Source organism: Helianthus annuus, chromosome 14 (genome assembly GCF_002127325.2).
Source record: "Helianthus annuus cultivar XRQ/B chromosome 14, HanXRQr2.0-SUNRISE, whole genome shotgun sequence".
NCBI lineage: Eukaryota > Viridiplantae > Streptophyta > Magnoliopsida > Asterales > Asteraceae > Helianthus > Helianthus annuus.
The window spans coordinates 126821319-126846616 of NC_035446.2; the positions used below are offsets into that span (position 1 = coordinate 126821319).

General features: G+C 36.9%; 2 protein-coding genes across 2 annotated transcripts; one reads left to right on the forward strand and one right to left on the reverse strand.

The window, feature by feature from the left end:
- The first annotated feature begins 11611 nt into the window (after positions 1-11611).
- On the forward strand, positions 11612-12793 carry LOC110907342. Its single transcript, XM_022152336.1, has 2 exons — positions 11612-11810; positions 11919-12793. Exons 1-2 carry the CDS (start codon positions 11612-11614, stop codon positions 12791-12793), a joined length of 1074 nt encoding a protein of 357 aa, XP_022008028.1.
- Positions 12794-20901: 8108 nt separating this feature from the next.
- On the reverse strand, positions 20902-24868 carry LOC110909364 (peroxisomal adenine nucleotide carrier 1). Its single transcript, XM_022154392.2, has 5 exons — positions 24524-24868; positions 23055-23286; positions 22648-22794; positions 21487-21644; positions 20902-21401 (listed from the first exon to the last, which is right to left on the reverse strand). The coding sequence occupies exons 1-5, from the start codon at positions 24667-24669 to the stop codon at positions 21107-21109; spliced, it is 978 nt and encodes a 325-aa protein (XP_022010084.1). The 5' UTR covers positions 24670-24868; the 3' UTR covers positions 20902-21106.
- Between the last annotated feature and the right edge of the window lie 430 nt (positions 24869-25298).

The following is a 25298-nucleotide window of genomic DNA, read 5'->3' on the forward strand; positions in this document are numbered from 1 at the left end:
GTATCGGAGGTTGGTTTTTGTTAATAAAAATGGGTAAATATATATTTAGAATATATATCTTATACTAAGACACTTGTGTGAATATTTGTATATTTTGTGAACTAGTTATATTATTTTAGGGTAAAATAATATAACTTAACAAAATACATTGACATTTACAACTCCAAAATAATACCGAAAAGATCAAGGAATGAAATATAAGTTACTCACTTAATATTGTAAAGCCGAACGATAAAACGTAACTTATGAAATATTCCGGAAAATACTCTCATAAATATATTTTTGGCAAGTATTATTTTGAAAACGAAAGGAGTGAAAATATGATTTTCATACATATTACCAAGTATATCATATTTTCGACAAAGAGAAAATATATTATTTTTTGGGGAGTTAAAAATATATTTTCCTAAGTATATTTAGAAAATATATGATGTTTGGGAAAAAATATATATTTTCTTGGAATACATTATTTTTGACAAATAAGTTATATATATTCTAAGTGAGACTTGAAAATATATTGTTTTGGAAATATATTTTGGGAATATATTGGTATATTTTTAATTGGAATGATACACCGGAATACGACGCCAATACATGGCTAAAGACACACATACAAAAATACGAATACGCACGTATGAGATACCCCCATCCTTGGGAAGGAAATACGAAGTTAAAATACTTGAGAAGTACTAATACAAAAATATTGTTTAACAATTATTCCAAAATGAAGTATAATTTAGAGTTAAAATAATTATTTTAACTAATAATTATAACTTGGAATAATATTGGGAATACAAGAAGCGTAACTCAAAAACCTTCATACTAAGCAAAGGCACGGCCCGTTTGTCTAATAGACGTTAGTAGACTGTAGGTAGTCGTGTACACCAGAGGACACTTTGAGTTACAGGCAGATTCGAAGAACGCAAAACTGTGAGTTCATGTCCCCCTTTTCTTTAACTATTTTCAGTTTTACAACTTCGGGGGTGAAATACATGTTACATACTGATTACAAACGTTTTATACATGGTATGATTAGCTAAGAAATGTACTGCTAGATCACGTGAATGGGTAGGCTATTGTCTTAAGACCATTAATCCTTGTATAAGGACCGCGGGGCATGAGTGATAGATCTATTGGGTGTTGCGAGCCCCACCCATGGGCCTGCGAGTGGCTGCATGTGGTGACTATGCCGTTCCGTCGGAGGGGCCGGTACGAAATACGCATACAGGTTTGAGTGCTTCCTAGGCCATGTCACTTATTAATGTATTAGCTACACATTAATTGATCTCTTTTCCCTTAATTGCTACACACCAGGGACTTTCATACATACAGACATACTTTAAAGGTTTATACATACTCACATACACATGAACTCGCTCAACTTTTGTTGATTTTTCAAACTACATGTATTTCAGGAAACTAGTGGATCTGGAAGGGTATGCATGTGTTGTCAAGCTGCGTTTGAATAAAAGATGTTATCCATGGTTGTCGAGTTTAGAGGGTGTATCTTAATCCTGGACGGGATATACGTCTCTAAGCTCAGGTTTTATTTAAGTTCTTTTGTTGAGTCTTGTGAACTCGTTTAAACACGTCACGGTTTGTAACTTATTTGGTATTGATGTTTTCAACAATGGTATTGTGGTAGTTTTCTAAACGCCTTTAATGGGTAAGTATCTCATGTTTTTACCATATAGCATTATTGTGATTGATTGCTATGGTATAAGAAGTCACACCAAATAACCACGCTTCCGCAAAAGCCAGGGTGTGACATGTTATAGGTTCTTCACTCGGAAACAATTTTTTTTGGGTTTTATTTTAAATGATACAAGTAAAACTCTAAAGCAGGTATGATATCAAACCCATTTTCCTCGATTGTTAAACAGCGAACTAAAACCCTAAACCTCCAATCACTTTATAGTACAAGACGAAATTAAAAATCCAGATAGCAAACATAGTAGAAAGTAGAGATTTTTGTTTTAAGTATCCAGAAATTAAGTAAAGTATGAAGAACTTACCCGATAATGGGATCGAGAAACAATCAGTGGAGGCCTGCACAGATCCAACATTGACATGGTCACCTTCTTTCACTCGGAAACAATGCGCTTCTCATAACTGCATACAACACATAAATGGCGCTTATCATAACTTCATACAACACATAAATCTTGCAAATTGGATTAATTATGGATAAGAACACTGGTAAATTGCAGCAAAGGGTTTTGACTCTCTGAATCTAACCGCTGATACTTCTTCACATAATGGAGGTAATCCCGACGAACAATATTGGTCCTAACCATTTTCACACTGTGGCAACTACTAGCAAGAATACGACCTCTAATGGAGACATCACCAATGAAAGGACACTTCTAGGACAAAAGTCTCCTCACAATCCTTACATACTTTTAGCCTCAATGTAAGTTCCTAAAGAGCGTGAAATATCGGATCATGTCTCAGATAAATGTCGAAAATTCTTTAAACAAACCTAAAAGAATAATGTAATCTCTATTAACTGAACAACCCATTCAGATAATCCTTCCATTCCCGAAACACAGTCCATATATTTCACCCAAGTCATCACTCAACTTTACAAACCATTTCACTTAAACCGACTTGCATTGTTGCGAAAATAGAAACAGTAACCCAAATACACTAACTTTAGCATAGAATTTCACAGTAATCAACATTTCATTTGCAATGGAAATTCACAAGAAATGTTTTTAAAAAAATCAATCAGCCTACTTGACTTTCTAAAGTAAACAACATTCATTTCACAGTAATATGAAACAGATTAACAATCTTTGGTCAAAATAAGTGGGGAAAAACAACATTTTGGGAAAAAAACAACAACAACAATGGATGGGTCATGGATGAATCGATATTAACCTAAAATCAAGATTGAACACCAAGTACAAAAGCATAATGAACATCAATAAAGATATTTGTATTTTAAAAAATAGAAAAAAACAAAAACCACCCAAAACCTAAAATCGAACTTAAATAATGTCGCAAAAAGATTATCCCCGTCCAAGATAGCTTGCCGATCTTGATTTCCCTCTTGATTGAACCAACCCAAGTCACTAACCCACCCTAATCGCACCACAGGTACTGAAACAATACAACAATCAAATCCATAACACCTACCAAAAAACAATGAGCCTGATTGTTACAAAAACAAAACAAAATAATCAACCTTACAACAATGTTCTATCATAAAAAGGAAAATAATCAGGTAACAAAACAAAGCCTCATCAACATCAGGTAACGCTAAATCAGTGTAGTGAAAATGAAAAGGAAATAATACCTGATGAAGGAACTCGACGGTCCGATTATAAACCACTGATCAAACTAAACATAAACCACATACCAACAAACAATCACAAAACAAAACAAACCAAATTCAAGAATCAACTCTGTAAATATAATCATGTAGTAGTATGGATTTTACCTGGCTAAACAGTGTATCATAAAGTGCCATAAGACCGTTTTGTCGAACAGCCGCACATGCCTTACCGTCAAGTTTGGCTTGTGGTTTTTGATGATCCACAAAGCTTTAAGAAAAGAATAACTATAAGTCATTGATATAATAACAATCTCACCACAAATAATTAATGAAAATGTAAATTACAATACTTGTGAATAGTCTCCTCTAGAAGCATGATGGTGTTACCAAGTTCTCGCTCAGTTTGGCCTTTCTTTACCGCAACCATTTTTCACGCTCTTGGGCTTCAATGCTTTGCAAACACAACAGTTGAAGGCTCATCAACCTTTATTCTATACACTTCGACTCACTCTCTTTCTAATTCCCTTAACATATTGTCTTTCTCTGCTTCATTTTCACATATGTCCATCCATATGTGCTGCACGCAAGCCAGAATCCAAAAGGAAGAAAACATCAAGAAAAATAGCAAAAGCTTGTCAAAGATTTCGGTTCTCAACTCGGCTTATTGAATGGTGAAAATGAAACCAAATGTTCATTTCAATTGAATGACTGTGATTTGATAACTATATAGCAGTTAAAATAATTAAATGTTTATGAACAACTCGAGTAAAAAATATAAAATTTGTTAATAAATGATCTTCAAATTTCAATCCATTGAATTGAAGTTCATATACTGCTTGTGTGCTCCTGGCATAAAAAAACCTTCAATTTTTTGCAATTTGATTCTCAAATCTAAGTGAAGTAATTCAAACTTACTGAAAATTACACATTCAAATCACGGACTGCAAAACAATATCACTACTATAAAATAATGTCGAACCTGCATAAGAGTTGTTCAAGAACTCGACAGCTCAGCTGGATGGATCAACAGTCTAGGTTCTTAGAAAATTTACATAACCAAATCAGAAGCTACCATTTATTCAAAACTACAATATTCCAAAAAAAGCACAAACAAAACTATTGAACCAAAAATTACATACCCTAGGTTGTATAAAATGGATAAGAAACCAAAAATTACATACCACACAGTCATCATCATCCAAGTCAACTCTCGACGACTTCAATCCACCGTTAGTCTCCTTCTCATCATCATCCGAACTTATTTCCAGCACCACTGCTTTCAGATCCATCGCAAAAGTTCATCAAATTAGGGCTAAATGTGTCGATTGATGTTTAAATTGTTGGTTAGTTGTTACTCACTCTGTTGTGGAATTCTTTTCTTTCTTCAATCGACACATTGTTTAGGAAGATTCTAGAGGAAGAAATGAAGGAGATAAGACGATTGTGAGGATGATGGAAGAGAAAGTTGGTTTTAGAAAGAGAATGATGGAAGAGAGAGAAGATGTTTATCTGAGATGTGGTTTTAGGTATATGTTTAGGGCTTTCAAATTTGAAATCTTTTAAATTATCCCGCCTAAAAATACCACTAATTAATTCTATTAAAAATCAATGACATCTTTTATAGATTATATTATAAACTGGAATTATGACATCATCATTGACATGTGGCATACCTTAGAATTTGACACGTAGGTAGTTTTACATCAACTCATCTTCTCTTATTATAGATAGTATATATATATATAATTAGCTTTAACCAACCTAGTTCCTAATTTAAAAACTTCTTTTCGAAGAAGAATCATTCATCAGTTCGTTTGACTTAAATTTTATAAGATTTTAGTTGGTTATAAAAGTTTAAGTGAGTCTTATAAGAGGGACCAACATTGACCATAACACTGTTGTTTATTAATCTCATTTATAATTAGCCTAACCATAGATTGATTGTGTTAAATAATTATCTTGGTTGTAACAAAACATATTATCAAAGCTAATCATTCAATTTACTTGACACTTTTTTTTAAAAGGAAAGGCAAATTTTGTTCCAACCCATAACAAGAAAACAATACTCAACAAAAAGCTAAGACATACAAATGCAACCAGGTACAAGAAATACACCAAAAACAAAACACAACGTTACACTTTCATTAGCTCAAATTTATCCCAGCTACTTTAATCTCCCAACCTGACTCTTAATCGGTTGAACAACCATAGAAAAGCAGTATCTTTGATGTTATCAACCAACCTAGTAGCATCCACAGTCTTTCCTTTAAAAACCTTTTCATTACGATAAAGCCATAAACTCTACATGGTCGCTTAAGCCACCCATTTCATGATTTTTGGGATCTTCTTATTCGGGCACCACAAATTCACATCCCGCAAACGACTAATTACATCTTCATTCGTAATGGGAACTAAAACCTTGACCCACACCATAATCCAATCCCAGACCTCCTTTGGGAAAGAACAAGCAACCAACAAGTGGTCTATATCCTCGTCTCTCATTCTACAAAATGGCCCCAACAAATTAGGAAGTTGAACCCATCTAACTGACAACTCCTTTTTTGTTGCAATCCAACCAATAACTGCATGCCAGATAAAGACATTGACTTTAGGGTGCACCCAAGAATTCCATTTAAAAGAGAAAGTGTCATAGTTGGATGGACCATCGTTTTGACAGATCCATTCTAATGTGTTTAACTTCAAAATCTTCTTCTGACCATCTTTCCAGGTCCACCTATTTTCGCTACCTTTGATCTCGATAGCAGCCAAAAGGTGCATGATTTGCGCTAACTCAGACCATTCTGAAACAGAGCTAGGATCCATGTTCCATTTCCATTTCCATCTCCATAATGTCGTGTTCCCAACCTGCTTATAACAATATACCACCTTTATCTTCTTATTTTTCACCAGTTTGAACAACGCTAGGAATAGATGGCATAACAGACCTGATCCTGTCCATTTTCCAGCCAAAAATAGACCCCTTCCCCCTTTTCGATTTTACACCTAAGCAATTCATGAATATTACAATCGTAATTTTTGAAATCAATCACCACATCTTCAATTACTTTCAAATCCCACTGAAGTTCCTATTCACAAAAATGGGATCAGACTCTACCAATGGATAAAGTTGATTACCTTAGATTATAGAGAATTTGAACTTTTCAGCCTCCACCACCATTTAGACAAGAAGGCTAGATTCATTTCTTTTATGCCTCCCACTCCTAATCTTCCTCTAGCCTTATCCACCATAATTCTTTCCCAAGAAACCCATCTTATCTCGTTATTTAGAACCTGTCCTCCCCACAAAAATCTCCATCTAATGTTCTCTAATTCCTTTATGACTATAACTGAAGCCCTAAACAAAGATAAGTAATAAGTTGTGAGGTTACCCAACATTGTCTTGATTAAAGTGAGTCTTCCCGCTAGGGAAAGAGCTTTCGCCTTTCATAAATATAACTTCGAATAGAACTTAGGGATCATCCGGTTTCTAACACACAATTCTTTTTATATGTGTGCCTACCGGAAGACCCAAGTATACAAAAAGAAGCACCCCCGGTTTACAATAAATTATCTTAGCCACGTGCGACACCTCCGCTGAGTCCACGCTAATACCAAACACCATGCTCTTTGATAAATTAACCCTAGGCCCGTTGATTAAGGAGAAGATCTTTAAAATCCGATTGAGGTTAAGGAAATTTTCCTTACTCCAAGTATCGATAAAGACCATGTCATCGGCGTAGAACAAATGAGCCAAGATATCCCTTCTATTAGGCAAAGATAAATCTTCATACAACCCTTCCTTAATTGCCCTATTCATCAAAACGTTGAGGATTTTCATGGCAAGGAGAAACAAAAAAAGCGGAGATAAGGATCACCTTGTCTTAGACCTCAATTAAATTAGAATTTCCCCGTGGGATTCCCATTAATCAACACCGACACTCTACACAAAATAGAGTCCCCAAAATCTACTTTTTTTTATCAAGTTGGGAACCCCATATATGACATCACCATAAGGAGGCTTTTCCGATTAATGGAATCATAGGCTTTCAAAAAATCAACTTTGAAAGTCAAGAACGACCTTTTAGCCTTCTTTCCCAACGTCACAATTTCGTTTAAAATAAGCGGCCATTGAAAATGTGTCACCCTTCCACAAAGGCGGTCTAAACGGGGGATATAACTTCACCTATAATGATTTTCAAATAATGGGCAAGGACATTACCAATCAACTTATAGATTATACCAACAAGCGATATGGGTCTAAAATTAGAAATCATCGCAAAGTCTTTATTCTTGGGTATGAGGGTTATGAAGGAGGATCCACAACCTTAATGAATAGCACCATGTGTATGAAACTACTCAAAGAATTCCATAAAAAGCAGAGATAAATCATTCCAATATTTTCGGTTGAATTCAAAGGTAAAACCATCAGGGCTGGGAGTTTTATATGACCAGCAATCCCATAGCGCTCGCTTTAACTTATCGACTGAAAAATTAGACACCAAGGACTCACCCTTACTGATACGTGGTCGAAAACTTGTTATCGTTTGTGCTTAAGTTGATGTTTTTACATAGCTTTTAATCTTGAATAGCCTACTTTTAATGGGATTTGTGTTTTACAGGTCTAAAAGAGTTTAAGGAGCTAATCGGGAGCTAAACGAAGCACCGGGACGTGAATCGGATCAACCGGGGATGTGAAATGAACAAAACCGGGTTAATCACGAAGATTGGATGTGTTTTGGGAATGTTAATGGATTTAAAATGAATATATTGGAAGATGGCATGATAGAGGGCTGAATTACGAGTACGTGGGCAAAAACGGTGAGTAAAACGGAACTATAACGAAGAAGTTATGAAGAAAACAGTTTCGGACGAAACAGGAAAAACTAGAGGGCGTCGGGGACGGGCTCTAGGCCGTCGCCGACGGGCTCTAGAAAGTTCCGTCGTGAAAAAATGCCCTTAAACAGCCAAACAAGCCGTCGGGTGATTTCAGCAAATTGGGAGGCCGTCGGCGACGGGTTGTGGTTTCCTGAAACGCGAAAAATTGGGTATCTTTGATATGGGAACGATTCTAATTGGTCTTGGGGCATTGAACTCGGGAGTTACACTCCTTGGAAGGTTTGAATCTTGTTCTTGGAGCCACAATTGATAACCCATCACGAACCATTCCATCATCTACCATCTTCCACAATCCCCAATTCACCATCAAAACCCTAGTTCATCCAATCCATCATCCTTCTCACCATCATCATTCCATAAACCCTAATTCTCCATCATTCCTTCATCCTACAAGCTTCAAGATGACTCCATCCGCATTCCAAACATCCGGTGATCAAGTTGCATCAACCATGAGCGGCTAATCATCTCGGTTTCACCCCGGTGTAGGTAGTTGTTAATTTTAGGGTTTCAATTTGTTCTTGTTTCATCTTAGTGACAATTTGTATTTGGTTTTTGAAACTTTGGACAATAGTATTACATTTGTTACGAATTCGTGAATTGTCGAGCGATGTTAAAAGTTATGACTTTGCGAAATGGTAATATGTAATTGTACGTTGTCGTTGTTAGGATTTACTTGTGTTGATTACAAAGTGTCTTTTTGTCCGTTCTTCGGGGCGTTGATAGTTAGTAGCACCTAAGTCACGGTACACTAAATCCGTTAATCGAATGCATTTGAGTTGAAACTAAAACTTGTAGAAATCCTAGGTTAACAATTACCGAAACCGGGTGTGATTCCTTTTTATCATTATTGTTCTAGTAACCAATTTCTTGCAATTGTTAATTAGTAGTTAATCATCATTTTCATCAATTCATCTAGTCTAAAATCATATCCTTCAATTAAACAAAAACACAAAAATTATTCTAGTAAGCTTCATAATTGTGACAATTGTTTTAATTCATTCGAATCCATACACAAACCACATACTCTTCGTGGTTCGACCCCTTACTACCACTAACACATTGTTAAGGGTAATTTGGGCTTATAAATATTATCTTTGACCGGAGCGCGACACTCCGATCAAATTTTGGCGCCGCTGCCGGGGAGTGCGTGCGCTTTGTGTTTGGGTATTGTTTGAATTTTTTGTGATTAACTGTTTAATTTGGTTAGCTTTCTTGTTTGCACTTGTCTTTTTCCTTGTTACGCGAGGTGTGTTACTTGTGCAGGTTACAGGTAGTGCATGCATACGCGCAATTCCGGGAGGACTTCACCTCTAGTCTACGAACCGGAAATCGAATGAGTAGCAAGAAGGAACCGAACAAACCGGTTAGAAGCAACCCTCGCTTCTAATTAAACCCACCAAACACCACAACTCACACCAACCATTGAAACCGATTCAATGGCAAACCAAAACTCTAATCAAAACCAGAACCAATTCCAATACCGGAGCAACTTTAATCCCGCTCAAAACGCCTAACCTCTACCTCAAGATCAACCGGGTGGTAACGACAACTCTAGACCACCCACACCACCTTTCAGAAACCAACATCCCAACAACAACCAACGAACACCCCAACAACAAAACCGTAACAGACAAACTTCTTTACCCGTCAACCTTGATGATGGATATGTCAATTCAGATCGTAGAGGTAATCGTGATCGCGGCAATCCCGCGGATGAAGACCCGTTTTTCAACATCGACGACTTGAGAGATGCAATCCCCGATGATGAACCTTATAGTGTTCCCGGTTATCAATCGCCGGAACATGTAAGTGTACATACCGAAAATTCTGACGACGGGGATTATTACGATGATCGAGTGGATGATGATGAAGATTGGGGATACATCAACCGGGGTAATAACTACCGTGCGAGAGGGTACGAAGATGAAGAGTTTGGCTATCAAAATGCCAACTACGTTGGGGAGGACGATTATGGTTACGGGAATAGACGGAATGACGGTTACGAAAATAACCGCCAACCACGAAACAATCACCAACGGAACCGGAATGATGGGTTTTACAACAACAACAATGCTAACCCTAACCGGATTCCTCGTTTCGTGGGAGGTGGTCATCAAGGGGGTAACCGAGGTGGAAATCGAAGAGATGATCAAAGAGATGAGAGAAGGGATGAGAGGCGAGATGAAAGAAGGAATGATCGACGAGATGATAGGAGGGATAACCGAAGAATGGATGATCAAGAAGTTAATGGTCCTTATCGTCGTCAACAACCTCCACGGGGAGTGAATGATCGTTTTAGGCCGGTGGTCACCGAAAATGATTCACCAATCGTTTGTGAGAGGAGGATGTTTGATTGTAAACCACAGTACATCAACATACTTCCTCATTTTAATGGAAGGTCTAACGACGAACCGTACACACATTTGGCGGAGTTTTCTTCCATTTGCAACACTATTGGGGGGCATAACTTCGCACTAGAGGAGGTCAAACTTCGCTTGTTCCAATTTTCATTGAAAGACAAAGCGAAGCAATGGTTCCTTACACTTCCGGCCAATAGCATTCGCACATGGGGAGAAATGCAACAGGCTTTTCTGGATGAGTATTATTCAATGGCAAAGTCCGACGATGCTCGTGATGAAATTAGGTCTTTTCGCCAATTGTCGGGCGAACCGTTGCATGAAGCCTTCACAAGATTTAGGGAGTTGATGCGAAAGTGCCCACATCATCAAATAGAAAAGTGGGAATTGGTCAAATGCTTTGTACGGGGTTTGGACGACAACACATGGAACCGACTTGAATCAACGAGCAATGGGACCCTTCTAAGCAACCATGAAGATGATGATTGGGAGTTTTTGGAGCGGATGAGCAAACGGTCAAAAGAAAAGGAATCGGCCGACCGAGCCAAAAAGCACCCTACCTCAAGGTCATGGCCCGATCGTGATGCAAGTTCTAAGGATCGGATTGATACGTTGGAGCGGGAATTGGCCCGCATGAAGAAGAAGGAAGTGGGTGCGGTACAATAATAGCGTATGTGAAGAATGTGGTGACATCGGTCACCGGGCCGAGAATTGTCAAGCCACCGTGGAGGTGAATCAAGTGTATGGGGACCGAAGGCAATATGATATGAACTCTAACACTTACCACCCCGGGTTGAGGAACCATCCTAACTTTAGGTATGGTAATGCCTCTAACCAAATGAATCCGAATTTCCAATCTAGAAATCAAGGCGGGTATTCGCACCAAACTCGCCAAAGAGGTTACAACCAAGATGGTCACGGGTTGACGAATAATCAAGGAGGTGGTGGTGATTTGAATGCAAAGATGGATGCAATGCTTTCGATGATGCAAGAGTCCAAGAAAGAGAATGAAATTCGGGACAAATCGCATGAAGCATTAGCAAAACAAATGGGCCAACTTGCGGAGGAAATGGCATAAATGAGGGGGGGCATGGGAAAGCTCCCAAGTGACACCACGGTGAACCCTAAGCATCAAAGTTCAAGCACGGGCAATGTGAGGAATGTGCACATTAGCGCGGTAAGTCTTCTTTCAAATGATGAGGTTTGTAGTGGTGTTGAAAGCATTCCACCACAATGCGTTGATGGTGTAGTGGGAAATACAAGAGATGAGTTGGAAAGTAAAAATGAACAAGAAACGATTTCACAAATTAAAATTGAAAAAATGAATAAAAATTCTTTTTGTGAAAATTGTTTAAATCAAATTAAACCGATTAATGCATCAAAAGTTGAGGAACGGTACCCACCGAAGGATGAGAGGTGGGAAAATTTTAAACAAGCAAAAATTAATTTACCGTTACTCGATGACATTAAAAAGGTTCCGGCTCATGTGGAATGCTTAAAGGAGTTAAGCATCGAAAAACGGCACAACAAATTACCCGAACCGGTTGATTTGATATCACATGTTAGTGCCGTTCTATCGAGTGCCATTCCTCAAAAAGCTCAAGATCCGGGAGATCCTCTTATTCCAATTCAAATTGGAACCTTCAAAATTGAGAGGGCGCTCCTCGATCTTGGAGCTTGTGTGAGCATTTTACCCGGGAGTTTGTATGACCAATACAATTTTGGTCCATTAAAAAATTTTGATACTCCCGTGGTATTGGCCGATCAGACTCCCACGCATCCAAGGGGGATGGTGGAGGATGTGATTGTTAAGATGGATGATTGCTACTACCCAGTTGACTTTTTGGTAGTAGACTATGTTGGGTGTGTTGAGGATACCCAACCGGTAGTTATCTTGGGTAGACCGTTCTTGGCAACTGCTAATGCCATAATAAATTGTGCAACGGGAACGGTAAGCATGAAGTTTGGGGACCGGGAATTAAATTTAAATGTTTTTCCAAATTTCACTAACCCGCTCGGTGAGGATAAGTGTCCTAAAAAGGACATGAATCCAAACAAAAAGGTGTGTGCTATGGTTGGTAGGTTTGAAGAAACAAGGAAGAAAACAGTCAAGAAAAAGAAGGCGAAAAAGTCACCTCTAGAAAAGAAGAAGGAAGATGAGGTGAGGAAATTTGGACCGTTTGGCAACAAATGGTATGAATCACCGGTGGGTGATTTCGAGGAGTTTGTAGGCAGCAAGCATGCCATTCGACCACCATGAGGTGGTAAGTCAATTGTTGTTGTATATTTTATTTCGCATTTCGTTTTAGTTGTTATCCGTAGTTTAGTTAGTATTGTTGTTGTTGTATAATCTTGTTTTTTCGTTTTAGTAGTTAAATGAACGTTGTGGGTGTGTTCCCTATATAACCCTCACGAGACCTACTCGTCCTCCCAAGCTATTGGGAGGTTTAAAAGGGCTTGTTGCATACGCTAAATGCAACCGTGATTCCTACGAAAGTGAGTTAGGGCTGTTATTGTTGTACATTTTTTTTCCACAAAAATCAAGGTAATTTAACGCATGATTTGGTAACACTTTCATAAAAATGGTAGAACTAAGTAGCTAACAAATTTCAGTGGTTGTGAGAAGCATGCTTCTACACAAGGGTTAAAATTTGTAGGTACATTATGTTCGTGGGACAACCGTTTTATGAAGAGAAGAAGAAGATATGGGCATCAAGCGACAAAAATCAGGTGCATGCGTTTCCGTTTTACCTTGATTCTTAGTTTAGTAATAAGTGGATTGTATTTTGTATTTTATTTTTCCAGGGTGAAATTTTGGGAAGGTTAGCCGTGTCACATCCCTTTTGCATTTTTAAAACTCTAGTTCTTACACATTGAGGACAATGTTTACCTCAAGTGTGGGGATGGGGGAGTAGTAAAAGTTTTCGATTTTGACCCGTTCATTTAAACACTACACATTGAGGACAATGTTTACCTCAAGTGTGGGGATGGGGGAAAATTTGAAAAATTTTTCAAAAATTTCTTGTTTCAAAAGCGATCTTAAAAGCACAAGTAACTAAGTTAACAGGGGATGGCACAACCCATTTGGTCATTTGTCATGGTCAAGCTCAAATTAATAGCATGACGGGTATTTAGCGGGTGGTTATTTGGGAATAATTCGCCTAAAGAACTAGCATTTTATGCATATCACATACCATACCCTTATACGTGAGGTTTTGAGCCACTTTTATATCATAGATTTACATATACATGTTTCTTTGTTTGAGTGGACCATTAGCCACGTATTGTAGAACTTGCTACTTTTGATACGTTTGAGACCATAGACCGAATACAAGCACGAGAATGATTAAGGCATTAGGTAAACCTTTTCCGTTTACACCATTTATATATCCTTACCCAAAAAAAAAAAATTATCCCTTAGTAGCCAATTTTGAGCCTAACCCTTTCGTTTGACCACCCTTTAGCCCATAACCTTAAACCTTTTTGTTTTTAACCCGTGTGATGGAAATTCGATTATAGGAGTCAAGTTTGTATAGTTGTTTGTTTGTTTGCATATAAAAAAAGGAGAAAAATCGGAAAATGTTATGAAAAAGACGAGAAAATTGTTGAGAAAAGAACAAAAATATGTGTTCTTAGTTGAGAAATAAAAGGCGAAAGCTTGTTGCCTTCTAGTTTGATATTGGTAGTTAGTTGTGTGTAGATTAGTTGTTTTGTAATAAAAATCGAATTTGCATCACCTTAGCCACTTTAAAATATCCTATTTCCTACCCTTAGCCTAGACCTGTTACAACCCGTTCAAAGACCTTATGACTTGTGCTTGATATTCGTGCTCGGTGGTGGAGAATGATTGAGTTGCAAGCCTATGCGGGTACGTGTTCTAATCGGTTTTGAGCGATTAATTGATTGAAGTGCTAATACATTATACACATTAGCCAAGTTATAAGCCGAGTGGAGAGAACATTGTGAGGGATGTGCATGACTTGTTAGTTTTGTGGGCGGGTTAATCTTGGATAACCATTATTTTTGTGATTAGTCACTTCACCGTTAAATATGTTGAAAATTGTAAACAGTTTGAACTTTAGTATGACAATTGACCTTAATCTTCGTCTCGGGAATGGGGAGTGTATTCGTTGTTCGACCCACGTGAAAGTGAAAAAACAGATTTGCTTGAGGGCAAGCAAAAGACAAGTGTGGGGATGTGATACGTGGTCGAAAACTTGTTATCGTTTGTGCTTAAGTTGATGTTTTTACATAGCTTTTAATCTTGAATAGCCTACTTTTAATGGGATTTGTGTTTTACAGGTCTAAAAGAGTTTAAGGAGCTAATCGGGAGCTAAACGAAGCACCGGGACGTGAATCGGATCAACCGGGGATGTGAAATGAACAAAACCGGGTTAATCACGAAGATTGGATGTGTTTTGGGAATGTTAATGGATTTAAAATGAATATATTGGAAGATGGCATGATAGAGGGCTGAATTACGAGTACGTGGGCGAAAACGGTGAGTAAAACGGAGCTACAACGAAGAAGTTATGAAGAAAACAGTTTCGGACGAAACAGGAAAAACTAGAGGGCGTCGGGGACGGGCTCTAGGCCGTCGCCGACGGGCTCTAGAAAGTTCCGTCGTGAAAAAATGCCCGTAAACAGCCAAACAAGCCGTCGGGTGATTTCAGCAAATTGGGAGGCCGTCGCCGACGGGTCCCAGGCCGTCGGCGACGGGTTGTGGTTTCCTGAAACGCGAAAAATTGGGTATCTTTGATATGGGAACGATTCTAATTGGTCTTGGGGCGTTGAACTCGGGAGTTACACTCCTTGGAAGGTTTGAATCTTGTTCTTGGAGCCACAATTGATAACCCATCACGAACCATTCCATCATCTATCATCTTCCACAATCCCCAATTCACCATCAAAACCCTAGTTCATCCAATCCATCATCCTTCTCACCATCATCATTCCATAAACCCTAATTCTCCATCATTCCTTCATCCTACAAGCTTCAAGATGACTCCATCCGCATTCCAAACATCCGGTGATCAAGTTGCATCAACCATGAGCGGCTAATCATCTCGGTTTCACCCCGGTGTAGGTAGATGTTAATTTTAGGGTTTCAATTTGTTCTTGTTTCATCTTAGTGACAATTTGTATTTGGTTTTTGAAACTTTGGACAATAGTATTACATTTGTTACGAATTCGTGAATTGTCGAGCGATGTTAAAAGTTATGACTTTGCGAAATGGTAATATGTAATTGTACGTTGTCGTTGTTAGGATTTACTTGTGTTGATTACAAAGTGTCTTTTTGTCCGTTCTTCGGGGCGTTGATAGTTAGTAGCACCTAAGTCACGGTACACTAAATCCGTTAATCGAATGCATTTGAGTTGAAACTAAAACTTGTAGAAATCCTAGGTTAACAATTACCAAAACCGGGTGTGATTCCTTTTTATCATTATTGTTCTAGTAACCAATTTCTTGCAATTGTTAATTAGTAGTTAATCATCATTTTCATCAATTCATCTAGTCTAAAATCATATCCTTCAATTAAACAAAAACACAAAAATTATTCTAGTAAGCTTCATAATTGTGACAATTGTTTTAATTCATTCGAATCCATACACAAACCACATACTCTTCGTGGTTCGACCCCTTACTACCACTAACACATTGTTAAGGGTAATTTGGGCTTATAAATATTATCTTTGACCGGAGCGCGACACTCCGATCACTTACCATGGGGAATGTGGACAAATCCTTTGTTATCCATCTTTAGTCTCCTTTCCACAGGTCCTGTAAATTTATCATGAAAAACCTTCAACACTTCTAATTTAATAGCCCTCAGATTTGTTTCCCATACATCATTAGTAAACAACCCATTAGTCCTATTACATTTCTTGTGCGAGTTAATAACGCCATGGGAAAAGGCAGAGTTTTCGCTTTAGTTGTCCACTTAATTTTTGCCCTTTGGATCAAATTTCGAACCACTTCCACTTCCCAACATCTAATGATCTGCTTATATTGTAGGTGTTTCGCTTTTTCCCTATGTGTCAAACTTCTTGTCTCTACTAACTCCTCCAGCTCCATCACTCTCCCATAAGCCATATTAAAATCTGATTCCCGAGCTTCTTTTAACTTCTTTCCCTAAACCTCTAATTTTGACTTTTAGAATTCTAAGCAAATTAGAGATCTTAATATCCCCAAATCTACCGTCCACTGAATTAACAAGAACCAATGACACCACATGATTGAAACTGTCATCCTCCTCCAGGAATTTACTAGTCTGAACGGGGGTACTCCAAACTTAGTCCTTTTAAGCTAGAACAAGGTTGTGGTCGGAAAGATACTATGGGAAGGCCTTAACAGAAGCATCCGACCACTTTGCAATGAAGACAATACAAACCATAAATCTGTTGAGTTTACTCAACTTTGACCAATCATTTGACCAATACGTGTACTTCCCACTTCCTCCCTCCCATTGAACACTCAACCAAACCTCCGTCACTGATGAATCTATCACACTCCATGGCACTAAGCACATCAAAATTCGAATGAACCCTATCCTCTAGAAATCTCACTTCATTGAAATAGCCCATAAGCACCTTAACCCCATGTAAATCAGCCAGCAAAGCTAGCAGCGAGTTTCACATAACCTTTCGGTCACTAGTCGTCGAAGGAGCATACACATTTACACAATTGAAGACTATGTCACCCCCTGAATCTTTCCCGTTATTAAGATAAATAACCTGCTTGAAATAACCTTGCTGACCTAGAGCTGACCCAGATCCCGAATTGTGAGACCAACCCTCTCGATCTACCCACCGACTCCTCCCTAATCGTTTCAAAATTGTCATTGCCCTAGAAACGATGGAGCCTTCCCCTTTGAATGTTATTCTTTTAGGTCTCCTGTATAACCAAGTAAGGAATACCACATTTCACAACCAAATTCCTTACCCATGCCGATCTGCCGGCCACCCCAACACCTCTCACAATATACATCTCACCAAGATGTCTCATTTTCTTTCATAGTCTTACTTATTTTCTCTTTTTAGCAACCGATCAAATAGTTGAATTTAAGACACTCAACAACTAGTTAACTACTATAGCTTTGATAATAACATTAAACATTACTTTTTATAACTCACTCTGTTGTTACTAATATTTTTTTTTTTGGAACGGAGTCTTTCTTGTGTTTGACCACCACACTCCCCGAATCGGAGAGCCCCGTTGCCCCATTTCGGCCAAACTTTATTGTCTTAACCGGACTCACGCTGTCTTAAGAGTTTGGCTTGAGCGTTCCCCCAGGAAACCATACTGCCGGCTATCGTTACTAATTGAGTGATACTTAAAAATCAATATTGTATAATTAGTTATAGATAGTAAAATTCTTTTAATATTTGTTCAGATAACACCTGATAATAATCAAAGTGAGCTAATTGTATGAATACTTAATTATTGAAATAGTTTTAAAAGAATAACTAAAAAGCATATTTTAAAGTGGGGGTTGAGAAAGGGTCATGAAGTCGCGGAGCATGTGTCGGCAAGCGTGATTACTAACATCATGGATCTATAAAAGCTTCCATTTAAAACTTCATGAATTTCAATAAATTATTATTGGAACGTTCTTTCTTCAATATTAAAGAAAAATACGAATAATATTTATAAATTAAAAAAAAACATATAACATGCTTTGTTACTCTTTATATATCGTATTTCATTAATATTAATCAAAAGTTAAAAGTTAGTATTATAAAAATGCGTGCATGGTATTAAAGGGTTAAAACTAGTTAGATTTTATTTATATTTTAAAACAATATTTAAGCTTTAAAAAAGTTAAAAGTGATATAATATATGAAATCTGATTTTACTTGTATTTTGTTAATAAAATTTGTTTAATTTCTACAACAGTCAGTGACAGATTCAGGATATTTAGTTAGAAAGAGCAAAAAATGAGATGGTTAAAATAAATCCGAACAAATTGGTTGAATCAGATAGCTAGATTATACTTTACATTTGATATAGTTCTTTTTTAAACAAATCACTCAAGTTTACCCATTTAAATTAACTCATAAGTAATATTAATAAAATAACATAATTTGGTTTTATGTTGAAAATTCAGTATTAATCTAGTAGATATTCATCAGGTAATTTAGATTAACTCATGGAAATGGAATATCCTGAAGGTTATATAGTGGGCTAACATTAGCCTGTTTAGCTCCAAAAAAAAAAAAAAAATCAATATTTAAAGGGTAAAAACTAGTTAGATCTTAACTGATGGGGCCTAATCGTGGGCTTCAAGGAGCCTCCTAAAAAACACGAGGCCCTATTTTTTTTCTTTTTAAAATGGAGATTATTTAGCATTAATGGGCTTTTGTTAAGTCCATACGTCCTGGTGTACAAATCGGGTTTTTTTAATCTTTCAAAACCGATTCAGGTTGTAAACAAGTTTGGGTGAAATATATTCGAACCTTATTTAATTTGGTTTGGGTCCGGTTGAAATTGATTTGGGCCATAACCAGTACCCAAAACAAGTATTTTAAAAAAATTCGGGTAAGTTTGAAACCGGTTTGGATGACGAGAGGGGGGACCAGTATACAAACTAAAGGTTTGGGTTGGGTTGAAAGTTGAAACCTGTTTGGTAGTGCAAGTCGGGTTGGGTTACAAACCAGTTTGGAAATCTGAACCGGTTATTTTGTCCATCTCTACTCCATACCATGTAGATCCGCGTCCATGATACAATAGATTCACAAGTCACGAGTTGGATCGAGTTGCATATGAGCTCAACTCTTAATTCAAATTGGAGGTTATAAGCTGAGCTTGCTCGTATTATTATAGACTTCAATTTGAGTTGATGGTTACTCAGTTTGGAGGTAAAACATTAATGTATATAAATTTTAGATTCAATGTAACTACTTACTACCAATGGTTGTAGTATACTCATTGGTACTGAATTCATTAAATAATGTAGTTGTAGAGTCGACAATTCACCATTTAATTGATTTTTTTTGTTGGGGTGGTAGAGGCGTTGTGCCTCTTGGGGAGAGACCAGGTTTATATAACCTTGGTGTAATTTATAAGTATGGATTATATAACCTTTGCCGTTCAAAAACAAAAAAAAAATTGATACTTTATTTTATGTCAATTTTGAAAGTTTCAGACACGTATTTATGTTTAGTTTGATTTTTTGACAGTCAACATGTAAGTAATATGTTGGTTACGTTAACTTGTGAACCAACTATATTTTAACGTATCAACTCAAGATGTTCACATATGAACACAACATTTTCAAATGTCACTAAATCGAATATTCACATGTGAATACCTTATGTTCATAAGTAAGGTATTTACATACGAAAACATTATGGTCATTTATGTAAAAACTGATAACAATATTTCATATGTGACCTGATAGTGTTTTCAAAATAAATCCACATGTGAATAAACGATATTTCATATGTGAACACCACCAATTGTTTGGTATACAGTTCGGTATGGCGGGTGGAAGACGTGGTTTCATAACCAAGAAACCAAACAAGTTAGATCGGCCTAGGGGCCGGCTAGCAAATTTCCTAATCAAACCAAACAATTATATGTCAAGCCAAAATGAACCTAACGACTTCACAACCAAACCGGTTAGACTGGTTTAGTAAATTTTGAAACCAAACCTAACCGTTTTTTTTTGTAAAGTTGAACCGACTAAACCTAACAATTTCTCAACCAAACCGGTTAGACTGGATGGGCCGAAATTGCTTTAAAAATAAAAAAAAACAAATTATATCAGTTTGATACTACAAACCATAAACCAAACCGAGTAACTCGGCCTGACAATTTTTCAAATTGGCTAGGCCGAGTTACAATAATACATTTCTAAAAGTAGTGTTTAAAATCTTTGATCTACCGACATACAAACTTGACTTTTTGTTGATGATGACAAAGTAATCATCATCATCATACTCAGTAAATCCCATCAATAGCAAAGCAAAGGTAGGGTATGAGGAGGGTAAGATGTAATCAGCCTTACCTCTACCCCGTAGGAATAGAGAGGTTGCTTCCAGTGAGACCCCCGGCTCGAAAGTAGTTTTGCATCAAGCCTTGGACATAAGGCACATAACACTCAGCAATCGGGACAAAGACCGATTAGTGCATGTACCCTTTTGTCTTTCAGCTATCAACGCCACCACATGATGCATGATTAACTGTCCTCGGCTTTTAACGTTATTTTCACGAAATTAGTAAAATAACGTTAAAATTAGTGCACTTTCACAACCCCCCCCCCCCCCCCCCCCCGGCGCATATATACATTATATGCGCATACCGCAAGCGGAGCGTTGATGATGACAAAGTAACAAATTATAAAAGCCAAAGCAGGCTAAAGAAAATAACTTTTTCTTGAACATGAAATCTTATCAAAATCAAAATGTCTCAAAGTTCTGGGATTGATTGCAACTCGATACGGTCCAAGTATACCATTAAACATCACTTGTTATTCTTGTTACACAAGCGAAACAATACGCGTTCTAATATTAATCTTATTTTCTTTTTTATGCCATGCGAGTATCGCGCGGCATGATTAATCAAAGTGAACTATTCTAACCTTTTCACTGATCCCTTTAACCTTCCTTGTGAGACCACAAGATAACTTCTAATTGCAAGTATGAGTACCCAAGTGGTAGCAGCTATCTTTTCTTTTATCATTAGAAGTAAAGCCGAGCTTAAAACCGTCTTCAATATTTGCGCCTGCAATCCCTTAAAAAACCCGAATATCCCTTCTCGTTTCCAAATAGCATCAAGAACACCCATCAATGTTTTGCGCGGTTTCTTTTTATTTTCTTTCGTATCGTCATCACTTGAGTCTGCAGCCTGAATCATGACCTTGCACCTGCATAGCATTGGTATACAATTTTTTTTTAAAAGGTGGACAATAATATTAGTTTTTGAACGGATAGAAGGCGTTATTTACATACCTGATAGCCGGATATGTAAGAACGGTTGCAATACTTTTAGATATTGCACCCAGCAAAAAGGCAGAGAAGGCAGAAAGTGACTCAGGTGAAGTTCCGTTTCCTGCTTTACGTAGTTTTCCGTCTAGAAGCTTTTGCTTCAGCTGATCAAACACCGTGTACTGCATATATACATTAAAACAGGTTATACATTGATAATAACCACTCGAACAGGCAAAATTAAAAATTCATCTTAAAAGAAAACAACTAGGCTGAATTAAAACCGGCTCACCTCCTAAAATTGTTTTATTCAAAAGTTAAATCATCAAGTAAATTTAGATTTTGTAATCATTTTAATACATTAATTATCCCGAGAAATTTATTTAGAAAAGAGTAAAATGCCATTTTCGTTCCTGAGGTTTGGCTACTTTTGCGACTTTCATCCAAAGGTCTGTTCTTTTGCATCTGGATCCAAAAGGTTTGAAATCTAGTCATTTTCATCTGACTTGTTAACTCCATCGATTTTTAATGTTAAGTAAGGGGTATTTTTGCCTTTTTAGACATTATTGTGATGATTAAAGGGTTTGGGTAGGGAGAAAGTCAACAGAGGTGGATCTTTATTTCTTATAGTGTTTTTTATTTTAATAAAAAAATGTCTAAAAAGACGGAAATGCCCCTCATTTAACAGAGAAAAATGGATGGAGTTAACGAGTTAGATGAAACCGGTAACATTTCAAACCTTTTGGATCCAGATGCGGAAAAACAAACCTTTGGACGAAAGTCGCAAAAGTGGCCAAACCTCAGGGATGAAAACGACATTTTGGTAAACTTTTGCTGGGTCAGCCCGAAATAAAATTTGACCATTTACCTGTTTAGAAGTGCTAACAGGTCAAACAAATTAAACTAAACTAAAAGGGAAACGGGTTAACCTTAGAAGTATCCCGTAACATAATCAAATGTTTATCCCTTCCTAAATCGTTTTACTAATAGCAACTGGAGCACTAATGTAATAATTCATTTTATTATCATATCTAATACATTGATTACTAATACAAAACAAGTTAAAAAAATAGAAACTACAACTCAGCAGGTCAACACAACCTGTTTAGACCTGTCTAAAAACTTTACTTGTTATGACCCATAGCCCGATCCGCACAATCAATTATGAGAATACAGGTAATGTACCTGAATTGCAGGGTTGGAAGTTAAAAGTAAAGATATGCCAAGCCCGTCAAATGCTTCACTCCAACTGCCTTCTGTAAGCATTGCCCAAAGCCCTTTTGATCTCCCAAACGCACTTGTTTGCATTCGCGATGATGCTGTATCCAGAGGCTATATGGTAATATCAGATACATAATCACTGGTTAGAGACTTCCAAACACTCCTAGATCCAGATAACATAAATATATATAAAAGAAACTAATTATAGAATTAGGTTGTGTATGCATATCACATAATCCAACCTGGTTATCTGATCCCGGTTATATAATGTTACATAATCACTTTGAAACCGCACATCCCCTTGCAAGTATAATTTGAAAAACAAAAACAAAAAAAAAAAAAACTAAAGAAAAAAGGCGATAATTTCTAACCTGAGTTATGATGGCAGTACACGCCCCGGCAGAAGCAGCAAGAAGCAAATTTGCTTTTGTTCCAATTGATTTTGTACCATATTTTACCTGGTACACCCTTTTAAAATAACTATATCCGTAAAAGTACACAAACTGTGCGATAAATGATTGCAAATTCTTTGTTCCAAGACCCTGATATAATGATACAAATTGACCTGTAGAAACGGCCTCCCACAACACATCCGATAGATTCCTGCATCGTTCACAAAAAAAAAAAACCCCCTTTATCTAAACAAATTCCCAATATTAATAAAGTACCAACATATAGCTTAATATGACTGATGGTATAATATTTGCAGAGGGTAATTAACTGACCTCTACAACAACTGGACATAAACAGTACTTTCGTTAATGATTACTTGGATTGAAAGTTACAATGGCTGGCACAAATATAAACCATCAAAATAAATTTCATAAACAAAAAAATACACGACGCCCTGCTTGCGGTATGCGCATATAATGTATATATGTGTGGGCCCAGGGGCGGATCTAGGCCACTTTTGTAGGTTCCCAGGAACCCATTTGGTTTAGAAAAATTGGGAAAAATTATTGAGAACCTCGTATGATTTGGAAAAAATAGTGAGAATCTACCAAAATGAACCCAGTGAAAAAAGATTTTAGATCCGCCACTGTATGAGGCCCTTGGGGGGCAAAAGTGAAAGTGCACTAATTTAATTTAACGTTATTTTACTAATTTCGTGAAAATAACGTTAAAAAGCGAGGGACGGTTAATCATGCATCATGTGGTCGCGTTGATAGCTGAAAGACAAGGGGTACATGCGCTAATCGGCTTTTGTCCCAATTGCTGAGTGTTATGTGCCTTATGTTCAAGGCTTGATGCAAAACTACTACCGAGCCGGGGGTCTCACTGGAAGCAGCCTCTCTATTCCTACGGGGTAGAGGTAAGGCTGTCTACATCTTACCCTCCTCCTAAGACCCTAACTTAGCTTTGCTATTGGTGGGATATACTGAGTATGATGATGATGAAACAAATAAATACACGATACCAGTACATTATCGCGTAAGGACTGAAAACTATATCGGTACATTATCGCGTAAGGAGATGTGTTGACTTTTGATGTTTGTCAAACTCTAAACTGATTATGATTTCCTGATTATTTAGAGTCAAAGCAATCAGATTTAGGGACAACAGTAACTGCAAGAAAACTAACTATTGAGGTACCAAACAACAAAACAGATTATTATTTAGTTATAATCATAACTACAGGTATTGAAAATAATAAACACTTTCAAACCTGAAACTGATTTAAACATTTACAGATGAAAATTATTACAATTTCAATCCAAAGCATCTGAGAATCAAATAATCAAACAAAATTCTAACAGATCACAAAAACCCACATGAACAATCAATCAAAAGATTCAAATCACTTAAACATAGGAATTAAAATAAATTAATAAAAAAAAACCTGTATTTCTGGCGACCATGAGAACGAACTTCAGCCTGATACTTGGCTTTACAAGTGTCAAGAGGGTACAGGATTGTTGTGCTCAAAACAGCTCCAATTGCTCCTGATGTTGCCTCTGAAATTGATTCCAGATCGATCGAAGACATGTTTGATCACAGAATTGCATGCAAATAACTTAAAAAACAAGAAGAAGAGGAGTCAAATCAGAAGATTGGGGAAGTCAAAGAGAGGTGATTCGATCGTGTTTTGCATTGCTAATTAATACGACTAGTATATTCAGACGATACGCAAGCAAAAAAGTTTAGAACAAGGGTGGGTGGGTGGGTCGATAGGGACGAGATCAGCAACCAAGATTCAAGATAGTATTTTTATTGGGAATACCAACTGGGTCAAACATAGGCTGCCTTCTTAGAAATTATAATTAAAGTTGTTGATATTTTTAAATGCTAATTAATAAATTTAGAAATAAGTTATAATAATTAAAGTTGTTGATGTTTTTAACTGATAATAAATTACACTTTTTGTCTGCTTTGAATTTGGGTCTTCTATGCTTTGCCTTCTTTTAATCTATGATTTAGAGCATTCTTATCCAATCCATCAAATTATACATACATTCCACTAAAAAACAACTCCTATATCAATATATTTCCACTAAAAACAAATATTTTTTCTCTCTCCTTTTCAATTAAATAATATTATCATCACATTTTTCTCTTTCCTTCACTCACAACCACTTTCAATATATATTAAAAAAATTATACTAGGTGAACAGTAT